At 36.8% G+C, this 15,884-nt stretch overlaps 1 protein-coding gene across 1 annotated transcript in view; it reads left to right on the top strand.

Annotated features, from left to right (window-relative positions):
- The window catches only part of LOC128985254 (protein farnesyltransferase subunit beta), a 55,455-nt gene that overhangs the window by 14,881 nt on the left and 24,690 nt on the right, over positions 1–15,884 (top strand). The window contains exons 5-7 of the mRNA XM_054404648.1: positions 2,293–2,376; positions 3,496–3,582; positions 9,536–9,665. Of these exons, the coding sequence (XP_054260623.1) occupies positions 2,293–2,376; positions 3,496–3,582; positions 9,536–9,665 (301 nt within the window). The remainder of the gene's footprint in view (positions 1–2,292; positions 2,377–3,495; positions 3,583–9,535; positions 9,666–15,884) is intronic.

Genomic DNA, 15,884 nt, shown 5'->3' with positions numbered 1-15,884 from the left:
TGGGGAAGCTACTTTTTTGGAAATGTAGCAGTAGTTGTAGCTAGCTACATTTTAAAAGTAGCTTAGCTACAGCTACAGCTACATTTCCGAAAAAGTAGCTAGCTACAACTACAGCTACAATGAAATGTAATTTTAGCTACTTTCCCAAAGACTTTACTTTTTATTCCACGCACATTAGGGGAATGAAAAATTAATTGCAACTACATTTTTATTGAACAAACATTTAAACAAAAAATGTCAGTATTGTATCTAACATTACTTGGAAAACAAATTATTCCTAGATTGTATTTAATTTGTTGGCATTATAAACCTAACATTAAGTACAACAACAGAACCAAATAGTTGGGTGTCCCATCATATTTAGTTCTTATTTTTAAATATTGCATTATTTTGAAGCATCTTATACGTAAATTTCATTAAGTTCAAAGAACATACAACCAAACTATATTTTAAAAGCTCATTTTATTTCTTTGATATAGATTCATTTATAGATGTCTTATATCAACAATTAAGACCAATAAAACTGTAAAACGATTATTTAAAAATACTTTTTTGTGTTACAGAGCCTAGCCTACTGAAATTGGAGTTTATTGCCTTTCTTTACTTTTAATGTTAAAAACAACATTGCTATAACTTTTAACCATAGTTATAAGTTACTTGTTCTATGAATAACACTTTTCAATGTCAAGAAATCATCCTTTATTGTCATTATGCATAGGGCAAATTGTGCTTCAACCTAGTTGGTACAGAAAACAGTATTCAGCAACTTATCCTGAAATTGGCTTTTAATTTAAACATGTTGAAATTTGTAAAGTAAAAATAACATGTAGGGCTACTTGGCTATGTAACAAGTTGGCTATAGTAGGCTTGTTCTTGCAAGGACTAAACAGATATATTCCTAATAATTGAACTTGGAACTTGGTATTCGTCTTAAACCATAGCATAGCCTAGGAATAGTCCTATACAAGAGCTGTTAGCAGGAGCAAACTATGCTATTTTTTTCAATGTAAGTTTCATGTTATATGTAGATTTTTTTTGTTACAATTATCATGTAGTCTCATGTATCATGTAGTGCATATCTTAAATCTCATCAGGTAATTTCCTCTTTGTTAATTTAGTAAACCTTTGAAAAATCTTCGTAATCTAACCAAGGAAGGGCTTGTGATGATGAACCACAATCAACAGCTGAAGCAAAGGTTGATAGACCAGCTTTCTCATTATTTTAAGGTTAAGTTTTGGTTTCCATTAAAACCCAAGTTGAAACACTATCGATATAACAAAGAAACTAAATTGGATTACTAATTTCCCTGTCAATCACTTGCAAGCATTCAATAGCTTCTCTTGTCACCGGTAACGTTTAAATGTCCTCTGCATCTAGTGATTTTATTTGATCCGACAGTAATCAAAGAGTAGTAAATTAAGGAAATGAGAGCAAAAATGTGGATAACGCCTCCAAATAATGGCCTCCATGTCCACACAACGTTGTTATAGGGAATGAAACGGCTGCAACCAGCTGTATGAAGCCAAGGAAGTAGGCGTAATTTTTTTGAAAATCTTAGTTTGAAAGAGGTTGTTTCACGTAAGGTTGAGGTTATGATAACTATCTCAAACAATGTTAATGTAGCGAGAAAAGTAGCTAAAATTCCGCTACAACTACTTTAAAAATGTAGCTAGCTACAGCTAAAGCTACAAAATCTTAAAAGTAGCGTAGCTACAGCTAAAGCTACAAAAAAAGTAGCGCGCTACTGTAGCGTCGCTACTTGTAGTGCGCTACTTCCCAACACTGGCGAACGGTGCTATTAGTGTTCCATTGTGTGAGCTGTTCACACTACACCTTTTATAGACTATAGTGTTTTGTGATTGGTTATTATTTGCATGTTGTATCATGACTTGACTGCTATACAGTGCATATTTTTTGACTGCTACCCTCTGTAGTGTATTCCAACTTAGGTTAGGCGTTTGTGTATTGTTAGTTGTAATGTGTTAGTCAAGTTTTGTTTTTTTTTTCACCTGAGGACGGGATCAGATTCCAGATTCCGAAACGTTGTGTATTGTTTTTTACCATTGTGATGGAAAATGTCCGCAATAAACCTTTGAACAACAAAAACATAGTATTGCATCATCACGGAACCACTCCGTGATAAGTATCCAATGGTTTGAATTATAGTTGTGGCGCGTGCTCCTATGTCGTATCCGGCCCCAAGTCCTAGTTTTACCTAGGCTTCTAGTTCTACACACAAACTTAAATTATTGCTTGTGCCCCTACTCACAATACAGTATTACTGATTTCAGGGAAAAACTGAAACAGTACCTGAGGACCGTCAGGCAACCCAATGGTGCTTTTTGTATGCATGTGGGAGGTGAAGTTGATGTCAGGTACTTTTAACAATCATTGTCTTGTTTCTTTATATATTTTTCATTTAAATATACTGTAAACATTTGGTAGGAAAACTAGAAATCTTATCTTTGTCAGAGATTTCCATCAGAGGAACAAATCTTTAATAAAACGTGTCTTGGGAAAAGAGGAAAAAGTAAAACAATCATAATAATACGAGCTTGGTGATCAGTAACCAGTTGGATCCTGAGAAAAATCAGTAGCTTTTTGATGGTTTGAAACTGGACCCAGCTGTCTTTAATAAATGGTCCTGGCTATTGAAACAGCTGGTCTTATTCAGCAATAACTAAGGCTTCAAAAACCATCTCAGTTTTTACACTCATATTTGAGTTAAAATACACACCTAGGTGGCATCCCCTATCTAAATTGGTAATAAGTCAATAGGCCTATTTCATGAAACTACAAATTCTACAACATTTTACAAATTCTACAAACTACAAATGTTGCGGGTTTGTGAAGTGGTGCCGCCACTATCATTTATTAGTTGAGTTGATTCTTGCTCTGTCCAAGCTCACTTTTGATTTGTTTGGTACATACCACACACAGGCATTGGGTTTAAGTGGAGAGGCAATGCAAGGTTAAAAGAGACTGCCAACCTTTTAAAATAAAAATATAGTAGTTCCTTCAAAGTCTTTTCAGAAATTAATAATCCAAGGAAATTGACGGAAACAAGATGAAAATAAGTTCCTAAGAAAAGATTGTTAAAGCAAGTATCAAATAGTCAATTTTGTCATGTTTACATACTGTAGTTATATTCAGTTAAGACACTTGAAAAGTTGGTTTAATAACAAGACATGAATTGTAAACAAACAATAAAACATCCTTAACATTAATCATACAAAAGTAACCAAATGTTCTTAAGCTGATCCATCAGCCTAAAGGTGATAAGTCTCTATAAAAACTTATGTTTAATCTATATTGTGTATCTATCTATTGTGTGTTTGATACTTCTGGCCTATTTGCATTGTTTATAATTATAAGGGAAGGGTTTAAACCCTGGTCTTGTAACTATGAAAAGGTTTCATAACTATTGTAGACACCATCATACACAAACATCAAACTATTCATCAGTCAAGTTTAACAATTTATTTGTTGTGTAGGGGTGTATACTGCGCCTTGTCTGTTTCCCTGCTGACTAACATTTATTCTGAAGACCTATTTACAAACTCTGCTGAATGGATCATCCTGTAAGTTTAGCAAATTACTTTTATGTGGTTTGTATGTAACTATTCACACATTTGATTGAATAATGTAAGTGAAACGTAAAACATTTATCATTAGCTCTAGAATTACAAATTGTTGAATGATTGTAGATGGAATGAATGCTGTTCAATAATTCAAAACACTTAGGCCTGTACAGTATACAGTAGAACCCTTATATTCCACCACAGCCATGGTCACAACTGCCAAAAGGTCGGATATTGGGAGAAACATAACTTGCGGTCTTGGTAGTAACATCTTCTCCCGCAATCCCGGCATCAACCATTAGGATACCACTCATGGCAACACCAGTAATGGTCGCCGGGACCGGAACAACAGCCGTGAGCATATCTTGTAGCCTCAGTGACATTGGCAATCGTCTCCCAAGATACAGGAAAGAAGTAAAAAAAAGGTGGCATGGTAAGACCTAGGCCTGGGACCGATTTACTTTTTCATTTTGATGTCCCCAGAGGCCAAAAACGCCATTCGTTAAAATTTTTATTTATATACAGGGTGTTCATTTGAAAACTTTCCATATCTGTTGTGTGCAAAGGTAAGGCTTTTAACACTTGTTTGTTCTCATTTCCCCCTAATTTGGACATGCCAAATCCAATAAAATTATTTTCAATTTTGAAAAATGCCCCAAAAGGGCCCAATTTGGAGGGTAGGGGTGCTTTTTGAGAAATTTTCAAATGTAAACATGGGTTGTGTGATACATCAATTTAAAGGTCTAATCACCCCAATCATTTTGGTGCAAAAAAAGTTTAATTATCTTTAACCGTATTTACAGGGTGGGTCAAAACGTTTTAAAAAAGGACTTTGAAGTTAAGTACCGTATTACCCTAACTACTGAACGGAACAGCGCCAAATTTCTTTCCAAGCTTATTCTTGAGCTACTCTTTAAGATAACTTGTAGTAAGGGCATTTTCCAAGTTATTTTCTAATTTTTAAAAAATCTCAAATTTTAAGAATAAAAGAAAGCTGAAAACTCAAAATTCTTAAATAGCAAGGTATAACAAATTTCATACCACGTGAAAGGTCCTTTTTTAACAAACATTTTACGTATTTAAGTTTTCTTTCTATCTCTTACCGTTTAAAAATTGCAATAGAAAAACATAATTTTCTGTGGTAAAATTGTAACTAGTTTTCTAATAAAACAGCCAAAATTCGTCTCTAGACACATTAAATGGTGCAATAACTGAAGGAAACAATTCATAATTATTTTTAGGCAGATAGGCAAACAAGTCATTACGTTTTACTTTGTGAGAAACAAGTTTTATAGCTGATGAGAAAAACCCAAGCGTGGGCCGCTTTCTGTAGTTGGTAGTACTAATTTCAAAAGTACCATTTCCTGTAGTACCTAATCAAATATGGTGTAAACTTAAAAAATATACTTTATTTTACTTATTGGTCATAACAAAAGTGTTCCAGGATAACTGCAAAGTGTTTAACAATAGATATCCAGGTATAACCTTGAGTCATATGGCTGTAAATGATTTAGTTAGGAAGTTTTCTGAAACTGGCTCAGTTACCAATGAGAAAAGAACAGGATGAAGGGTCCAAGATGAATTCTGACACACGTAAAAGTAGTCGATCAATTTGTTATGAATCCTACTACATCGTTGAACAAAGTGCAATGTGTTTTATTAGAAAACTAGTTATAATTTTACCATGGAAAATTATGTTTTTCCACTGCAATTTTTAAACGGTAAGAGATAGAAAGAAAACTTAAATACGTAAAATGTTTGTTAAAAAAGGACCTTTCACGTGGTATGAAATTTGTTATACCTTGCTATTTAAGAACTTTGAGTTTTCAGCTTTCTTTTATTCTTAAAATTTGAGATTTTTTAAACATTAGAAAATAACTTGGAAAATGCCCTTACTACAAGTTATCTTAAAGAGTAGCTCAAGAATAAGCTTGGAAAGAAATTTGGCGCTGTTCCGTTCAGTAGTTAGGGTAATACGGTACTTAACTTCAAAGTCCTTTTTTAAAACGTTTTGACCCACCCTGTAAATACGGTTAAAGATAATTAAACTTTTTTTGCACCAAAATGATCGGGGTGATTAGACCTTTAAATTGATGTATCACACAACCCATGTTTACATTTGAAAACTTCTCAAAAAGCACCCCTACCCCCCAAATTGGGCCCTTTTGGGGCATTTTTCAAAATTGAAAATAATTTTATTGAATTTGGCATGTCCAAATTAGGGGGAAATGAGAACAAACAAGTGTTAAAAGCCTTACCTTTGCACACAACAGATATGGAAAGTTTTCAAATGAACACCCTATACCTATACTAGCTGTACCCGCGGGCTTTGCCCCGTTTAACTTCTTAATTTTCAAGATGATCTCGTTCGCATGGCTCAATCACGTCCTGGTTGAAGTTCGTTCGCTACGCTCACTCACCTTTAGGTTGGAGCTCGTTCGCTGCGCTCACTTGCCTTCAGGTTAGCTCGTTCGCTACGCTAACTCGTCTCCAGGTTGAAGTTCGTTCGCTACGCTCACTCATCTTTTGGTTGCAAATTAGCTGTTGTCATAAATTAAAATAAATAATAGTGCTGCACCCTGTTGGTAATCATTGTAACTTTAATGCAATTGAACATCATAGAACAGAACCAACTTGTTTAATTGAAACAGCTGTTAATATTCATTAATTCCTTTTAAATATGAAAAATCATAAGGCTAACATGGGAAACCCCAGAGCCACTGGGGCGGAGCCCGAGAGTCCGATCAGAATAAAAACAACTTAGTTTTCCTATTTAATGCCTAAAGAATCAATGTACCAAATTTCAGCCTCCTAGGTAAATGGGAAGTGGGAGAATTAGTGATGAGTGAGTGAGTGTGTCAGTGAGTCAGTGAGTCAGTGAGGGCTTTGCCTTTTATAAGTATAGATATGTGTCCGTAAAAACGATAACTTGAGTAATTTTTGTCCGATTTTGATGAAATTTGATTTGAAGGTGTAAGGCAGGATAAACTTGAATGAGTTCGCAAACCAGCATGATCGGACCATGGGAACGGGATTTTATGGGGTAAAAATTGGTTTTTCTAGTTTTTCACCCTCTAAACACAAAATTCCCCAATTTCTCTCCACCCTTTTTAAAGAGCTTAAAAAACAAATAATTTAGTATATCAAAGTGTTTTTGTACGGTTATTGGCTACGGAGAAAATTCAAAAAAATGTTATTTTTAAATTCCCATGTTATTCTTATGGAGAATATTGCAAAATGTTGTAGTTTGCTTGTTTATAGATATATTTTGATCAAACTTGGTAAATTTATTTATTTTATAGTATGTTATTAATATTTTACTAAAAAAACACACTTTTTTACCTTCCCTGCAGCAGCAAGCCTATGTACTCATTAAATCTAATGTTAATTAAATACATTTAATTGAAAATCAATTCAGGCAACTAGAAATTCGCTTAGTCGGCAGGTTTGCTGCGGCGGGGGTACTATAGGGTTGCTACTTCCCTATAGGGAAATTCGCTAAAAATCGGATGAATACTCTTTGTGTAACGTTTAAAATCGGAATCATAGAAATTTCACAAATTAGAGAAGGAAAAAGAATAAATTTCTTCTTAGGATCTTTTCTTCATTGATGGTAACTGTTCAGTAGTTGCTCGGGGTGTTCTGGGAATTGACCGCCGTCTACTTAGCATGGACCATGTGCCCTGCCAAGGATCAGTGGACCCTTTTTGGCTTGTGCCCAGTCGCAGCAGTGCACCCATCGCCCTAGGCAGGAAACAAGTAGACAGTCGGGCACTAGGTCAGAAGCCGGTTATGCTGAGGTCGGATATGAGGGGTTCTACTGTACATATGCACAAATAAACATATTATCATTATAGGCCTATTGCAAGGAAATTTTCTTTTTCCTTAATCCTTAAATTACAAATCAACACACAAGTGACAGTTGACAAATATATTAGCCTAGTGTATGTTTTAAATCTTGCAGGGTGCATGGTAAAACTGTGTATCTAAGTTACTGAAGTAGCCTGAATGTTTAATTTGAAACTACTGTCAAGTTGTTAACTAAGAGTGGATGCCATTAATGTGATTGTGGTAGATGTAACTTTTGATGACACTAATGACAGTTTTTGAAATTTTTGAAACATGAAGAAGAAGGAATTTTTACACGACTAACTTACCAAAGAAAAAATTTCCAGGTAGCTGAGACCACTTCTACTTATTTCTTCTTAAGAAGCCCCTTGTAAGGGTGAAATATCAAGTTTATTATGTTGAGAACTTTCTTTGTGCTTTCAACTACAGTAAACTCCCTCTTATCCTGACACCTTTTAACTAGGGATGGACGGGATTGAATTTTTAGTTCGGGACGGGACGGGACGAGATTTTTATTTCCTTCCCGATTTTTCGGGACGGGACGGGACGGGATTTTTTTCTGTGCACAAAAAGAAAGTCTTGAGTATTGCAGTTACCAAAAAAGGCATACAAAATCAATCTTTACCGTTTGTGGCACTGATCTTTAAAAACCGAAAAATGGGTAACAATTTACAGGTACCTGTAGAAACTTGTGACTCGCGGTCGAAATGACTCGCGGTCACGGTGCTATCGTCAAAATGACGGCGGTCACGGGGTGATCGTCGGTATGACTCACGGTCACGGGGTGATCGTCGGTATGACTCACGGTCACGGCGCGATCGTCGGTATGACTCCGCGGTCACGGGGTGATCGTAGGTATGACTCCGCGGTTACGGGGTGATCGTAGGTATGTCTCCACGGTCACGGGGTGATCGTCGGTATAACTCCGCGGTCACGGGGTGATCGTAGGTATGACTCTACGGTCACGGGGTGATCGTAGGTATGACTCCACGGTCACGGGGTGATCGTCGGTATGACTCCGCGGTCACGTCGTGATCGTCGGTATGACTCCGCGGTCACGGGGTGATCGTAGGAATGACTCCGCGGTCACGGGGTGATTGTCGGTATGACTCCGCGGTCACGGGGTGATCGTCGGTATGACTTTGCGGTCACGGCACGATCGTCGGTCCAATAATTGCGGTCCAGCGTGATCGTCGTTATGACTCCGCGGTCACGGCGCGATCGTCGGTCCAGTAATTGCGGTCACGGTGGGATCGTCGTTATGACTCCGTGGTCACGGCGCAATCGTCGAAACGACTTCGTCTCCTGCGTTCGTGGACCTATCGCTCGCAATAGCGGCGTCATTGGCACTCGCGAAGCGGCAAAATCGCCGGCGATCGGACCAAATCCCGTCCCGAAAAATTCCCGAATCAAATGTAATCCCGTCCCGATAATCGGGAATATTTTTTCCCCGAAAAATTCCCGAAATTTCGGGACCCGTCCATCCCTACTTTTAACCGGACATCGGTTTAACCAGACTACACTCGGAGGAAATGAAATCTCTTTAACCGGACAATTCTTATCAGCACATCGGTTTAACCGGACTAGATCGGCAGGAAGTGGACGGTACTCAAACAACTGTTCTCGTGGAATGATTTGAGACCAGTGATCAGGTGTATAAAATACAATGCTCTCCTAAATTGAAGTCAACGCATACAGTAACGAGTCTTTGGGGATGTCGGTTTAACTAGAAAATCCGTTATCCGGACTGGTCTCGGTCCCGAGGAGTCCGGATAGAAGGGAGTCTATTGTACCTGGAATTCTTTTCTTATGTAAGTTAATTGTGTATCCATTCCTTCTTCCTTAATGTATTCATAAGCCAAGTGCTCTCTTCTCTAAAACCTGAGTTCAGTTAAGTTGATTTTGATTTAATCGATATAACAGTTTGTAATATGCTTGTAGATATTTCCTTAAATTTATCCTCTTCACTAGTTACAAATAATAAGCAGATATTTGAAAATTATATCTTGCACTACTAAATATTTTTCCAAATTTACACTTAGACTTATTCTAAATGATAAAGTAAACTATGATTTGATTATGAACATTAGTTTACTTGTTCCAGTTGTCAAACGTATGAAGGTGGTTTTTCTGGAGTGCCAGGTATGGAAGCGCACGGTGGTTATGCATTTTGTGCCATCGCGGCTCTCTCTCTGTTACGCAAAGTACACCTCTGTGATGTTAGGTTGCTCTTGGTAGGTAAGCTTATATGCGCTGTTCATTACAACAATTGCCGATCATTTTTTGTATATTGTACTTTACTAAGATGTTTCTGTTCTTGGGGTGTTCAAATTTTTTATAGAAAAAAAGTATTTTACAATCTAGTGTAGCACTTAAAATATAATCTCCAAGTAAACTTTGCCCCTAAAAAGGAACTGTAATAAATACCTGTATGTTAGACAGGGTGTCTAGTAGTCGGGAATTAGTATTGAATTTCAAAACGGTCTTGAAAAGTCGGGATTTAGTCTTAAATTTGATTTCAAAGTCGGGAATTTTCATGATTTTGCCGCGATCGTCGTCTTGCGTTTACGTAACCGCGAAAGCCAATGATGATGATGTCCACACGGCCTCGGGAAATGTTCACGATTTTGCCGCGATAGTGGATGACGACGATGACGTTTCCGAAACCACGAGACGATGACGTTTCTGTGACAGCGGGAGACGACGATGACGTTTCTGTGACAGCGGGAGACGACGATGACGTTTCTGTGACAGCGGGAGACGACGATGACGTTACCGTGACCGCGGGAGACGACGATGACGTTTCCGTGACCGCGGGAGATGACGATGACGTTTCCGTGACCGCGGGAGACGACGATGATATCTGCTCGGCCGTGGGAAATGTTCATGATTTTGTCGCGATCGCGGACGACGACGATGACGTTTCCGCGACCTCGGGAGATGACGATGATGTTTCCGTGACCCCGGAAGACGACGATGATGTCTACACGGCCGCGGGAAATGCTAATGATTTTGCCGTGATTGCGGACGTCGACGATAACGTTTCCGTGACCGCGGGAGATGACGGTGATGTCTAAACAGCCGCAGGAAATGTTCATGATTTTGACGCGATCTTGGACGATGACGATGACGTTTCTGAGACCGCGGGAGACGACAATGATGTCATTGATGTCTAGGCCGCAGGAAATGTTCATGATTTTGACGCGATCGGGGACGATGACGATGACGTTTCTGAGACCGCGGGAGACGACAATGATGTCATTGATGACTACAAGGCCGCGGGAAATGTTCATGATTTTGCCGTGATCGCGGACTGCGACGATTACGTTTCTGTAACCGCTGCAGTCAATGATGATGTCTAAACGTACGGTACACGGAAGATTTCGTGACAAAAAAAAAACAAATTTGCTAGTTAGAATTTTTTATTGCTGCATTATTTCTTTACTTGAAAACACCACATTACCATAATACTACTTTATGCCATAGACAGGGGTTGGTGTAGTATTATTTAGAAAATTTGGTTAAGCTATAAAAATTGGTTTCGGTATCAAGAATCGAGAATCGATACATTTTGGTATCAACACCCACTAATTGTTGAAAAAACTGGTCTTGAAAAATCTGAAATTAGTCTTGAAAAGTCTGGAATTAGTCTTGAATTTTAAAATGGAAATAAACTAGACACCCTGGTTAGATGAACATGTCATGGATCTTTTTGGGCTTTAAATTAAATTAGTTGGATTTTAAAAATTAATTATAGTAGAATCAAGAATCATCAACATCAAGAGCTTTATATCATTGAGTATACACGTATAAGAGTTGTCACATAATGCTATTGGTTGTTACCGATTTTGGCGACGTAGTTCGGACCACTGACGCTTGGGTTGCGGTAGTCATATGGTAATGCAGTACGCCGCTGAGCTCAGTCTGCGTTGAGACATGCTTTGCTAAGGTAGCCAGCACCGCCCCTTCACGTCAGTCTCCCTCCCCCCCCCCTACTCATCGTCACTTTCCCCAGCAACCGGCCTCTCCCTCACAGGTTAAGCTGTCTCTACAAAGTGAATGCAATGAATATGAATGGACAACAAATCAGTAACAGCTGCCTCTAAGACATGTAATCTAATTTTATCAGTACATTACGCAATAAAAAAGTTATTTGTTAATATTGTAATCACACAATTAATTGTTGGATATACAGGAATCCAAGTGCATTTTAGTATTTTTCTGTATGTGATTCATTCATCATAATGAAGTTATATGATTTTAAACTCACATCAAATTGCAAAGGTTTGTAAAAAACCCTTTGCCTTTATTTTAACGAACAATACTGATCGACTTTATAGCAAAACATTTGTTATCGTTTAAACGATAGTTTATTTAAGTGATATTATAACTAAGTTTGTTTTATTATTGTTGTGGGTTTGCATATTCTCTTCATAATAATAAACTTTAAACTAAAACTAAGAGCACGTACAATAATGCAGATCCACTGATAATTTAACAAAATTCTATAACAGAATTCCTACATTTCTTTGTTATTTTAAGTTTTAACTTAAAATATTCAGTATAATTTTAATATGGTAAGTGTTATAAAATTATTTAAATGTTATTGACTTTAAGTGCCTTGACTTATTTTATGTCTGGACCATCAGTTAAATGCCCAGTCATACACCCCTGATTCCCAAACCAGGATATGCTTCATATTCCTTCTCGGTGACATAACACGCACCACTTTCACTTTATTCTACGAGGGAAGAACGTGTCAAAAATATGCATAATTATGATTCGGCTTTACACTACAAGAGTACAAGTAAAAGGGTATCAACAGACAGTTTAATTTTTTTAAATCTTTATACCATTAACTTCGTATGAACAGGTTGACACTACAAGAGTACAAGTACCAGAGTATTAGCAGACGACTTAATTTTTAAAATCTTTGTAAAATTGGCTTGATATAATAAACTTGCTAATCAAATATACCAACAAATAAATGCATTATCAATCAAAAAAATAAAGGCTCAATAACGAAATTATGAACTGAAAACTACATTTTGCTATAAAGGATTTTACTATAAAGACTTTAAGGGCATAATAGAATAATGACAAAAAGAAAAATACAAACAAATCTCGTAAATTCAATTATAATCAATTTTCCTATTACAGTAAATAATTACTTACTATAAATAATTTGGTATTGAAATGCATTATAAAACAAGGAAGAAGGAAACTACGGCCAAACAAACAAATTTATCAAAAGTTAGCGGACTCCGGAGGTTTCATAAGTGTAACTTGAATTCTGTGATGCAGATTTTGATGGAATTGCATGGAAAATGGGTTTTTTTTCATAACCACACCTTTGCCTTGCAATGCCAAACTCTTTCTCCAAGGCTTCTTGTGTTAAACAATTCGTCAGCAGAAATTTTGTGTATCCTCTTCCTTGATATCATTCCAAAGTTGAATTCCATTGTTGATGGTTGGTTGGTTTTATGTAGATTGAAGGAGTTGGTTGTTGAGATGTTTATTGTTTGGTCCAGGAAGTTTAAAGATGTGTTAGAGAAATCCCATGTGAAAATTAAAGGTCCGAACTGATTTAGGCTTTCAAGGAATGTTAGTAGATCATCATCCAAAAAGTAGTAGATCCATGGGTCCAAATTACAAAAATGTCAAGTATGTATCCAAACCAACAGAGGGGTATTTTTTTGTGATGTTTGAAAAAGTCCTCTTCATACTTTCCCATATACAAGTTAGCATAAGATGGTGCCATTCTAGTCCCCATGGCGGTCCCCTTAATCTGTAGGTAGTGCTTATTTTGAAACAAAAAATAACTTTTTTATAAATGAATTTAATCAGCTGCATGATGAAGGAAGTTGTAGGGAGTGAACCTTTAGGTCTGTTTTGGTTTAAATTTTGATAGGCCTACTCAAAATTTAAACCACCATCAGGCTTTACCGCCGCAATTACCTTCAGATCATCCAATAGAACAGTATATCAATTTCCTAGTTAAAAATGTGTCAGACCCATCTTTTTAGGATAAGCTGACTTCCACTACCCAACACAACCTATCAGCTGATGAAAGAAAAGGCCCATCTCAACCCTGAAATCAAATCAATCGATCATGATCCTCCCAGCAGACAAAGGCTCAACTACTGTCATCATGAACAAAGGAGACTACTTCACAGAACAACTCTCAGACTTAATTTCACACCATTCTAAATCCAACAACATTTCCCCTCAAACTGCAAGTTTATTAATTCCAACAAAACCTATCACACCAAAAATATACATCCTACCTAAAATCCACAAAGGCACGATCCCCTCACCCGTTAGACCCATAGTCTCAGGCTGCGGCTGCACTACAGAGAGGATATCCTCTTTCGTTGAATCTTTTTTACAACCACCGGTCCAAAACCTAGCCTCATACATAAAAAATTCTAATTACTTCCTCAACAAACTCAACAGTATACCCCAACCTCTACCAGATGGCACACTCCTTGGAACGATAGATGTTACAATACACAGGGTGTCTACGAACCGGGAAATCCGGGAAAACCGGGAATTGTACTTAAATTTTTACTGGCCATGAAATGTACGGGAATTGTCCTTAAATGCCAGACTATGTCCTTAAATTTTTAATGGGCCATAATTTTATTGAACGCTAGTTGGTTAGGAGCACATAAAAGGTTTATCAGATGTTTGTTTACATTTTCATAATTTATTACTAGAGTAATTATGCAATAAAAATCCCATTAACAATCTCAAACCCATTAATATTTTATCACGACAATCAAGTGTCAAGTCAAGTTCTTCCAAGAACTGTTGACTCAGCAGCTAGCTCATAAAAGTTGTATCACTTTTATTCCTTTACAACTTCTTTTTTTATTACTAGGGTAATTATTATTAGATCCCAAACCTATTTTATCGTGAAACTAATAGCTTTAAAATGGCTGTTAAATTTCACTTCTTACTTGTACTTTTGGCTTGAAGATTCAATTTGCCGCGGCCAGTGCCTAGTGCCATAAAACTGTTTATGGTTTCATATTAAACATGTAAATAATCTACAGTCTTATTTTGTAATTTAACCCCTTTTTTATGGACATTTTATCATTCAATTGACAAAACCACAAGCATTGTTGTTTGCATTAATGTTCTATCACTATGTAGGCCTGCTTGGTTTCAAATTATGTCATTACATTTTCTGTATCTTTGTCTTATATTGTTGGCTATTCAGGTTTCAATGTTTTTTGTTTCCCATATATTTATTTATTGAGTTGTATGCTTTAAGCAATCTAAATCTTATGAACTAGAATGATGATAGTGACTGATGTAAAGCTGCTATTATAACCTCATTGCTTGTTACTCAGTTTCAGGGCTGTGCGAATCCAGAAATTTTGGTTCGAATCCGAATCCGAATCATAGCTGTAGAGATTTTATCGAATCCGGATCGAATCCGAATCTGAAATTTAAAGCTGTTATCAAATCCGAATATTTAAACCTGTTCAGAGTCGAATCCAAATCCGAGGAAAGTCAGCAGCACCAATTTTCACATATTTAGACCACATTTTCTGGGGCTAAAATAACTTAGGGAATTGCTTAAAAAATTCTTGAAATGGGCCAAATAAAAAAGTTATAAAATTTAGGCCTACCTATTTGAAGTTTTGAAACTAAAAAATTGGGCATAAGTTAGGCATACCACCTAGGCCTCAGTTACTCGCTAAAAGTGATGGACTACCAATTTGTGTAGTCTAAAACATAGGCCCAGCCTATTATACACCTCGGTGTTAATCCTCCACACAAGCCTATGTCTGCATTACTATTACAAGTAACAACTAACACTGTGAGGTTAAGTTTACTGATAGCCAAGATAGGGTTAAAATGCGACCTACACTAATGTGCCTAAAACCTAACACCAAGTTGGTCAGGTTCCTAACATGAATCAGTCAACAGCAAATCGGAGTGCACAAGTAGTTTTTTAGTGTCTAAAAAATTATATTGAAAATTATATTCAATCTGAATCTAGTAAATTTGAATATCGAATCCCAACTCGGATCTATTTCCAAGAAATTCGAATATCGAATCCAAACCCGGATCTCTTACCAGTAAATTCGAATATCGATTCCGAATCCGAATCCAGTTAGAAACAGTAGATTCGTTCTCGAATCCGAATCGAATCTCTAAAAAGATTCGGATTCGATTCGTTTTTCGAACTATTCGCACAGCCCTGCTCAGTTTATATAGGCCCTCCTAAATAATTAGGTCTAGGCCTGGGTATTTTGATTCTTGAAAGAGCTGTAAAATATATTAAGAAAATGTAATTGAGCCTAAGATGAACAACTAATGATTGCTATGTTTAGATATTAACTTTGCAAATGAAAATACAATAATCTTACTCTGTGCTTATTGCTTTATAGCCGCTTACCATACCTTGATTTTGTACTAAGAATTGAGTAAAAATATGC

The sequence above is a fragment of the Macrosteles quadrilineatus genome, unplaced genomic scaffold (genome assembly GCF_028750875.1).
Source record: "Macrosteles quadrilineatus isolate MER2022 unplaced genomic scaffold, UCM_ALF_1.0 Scaffold_1__1_contigs__length_201487025, whole genome shotgun sequence".
Lineage (NCBI taxonomy): Eukaryota > Metazoa > Arthropoda > Insecta > Hemiptera > Cicadellidae > Macrosteles > Macrosteles quadrilineatus.
Note: the sequence above shows the minus strand (reverse complement) of the source record. Positions and strands in the feature narration are given on the sequence as shown.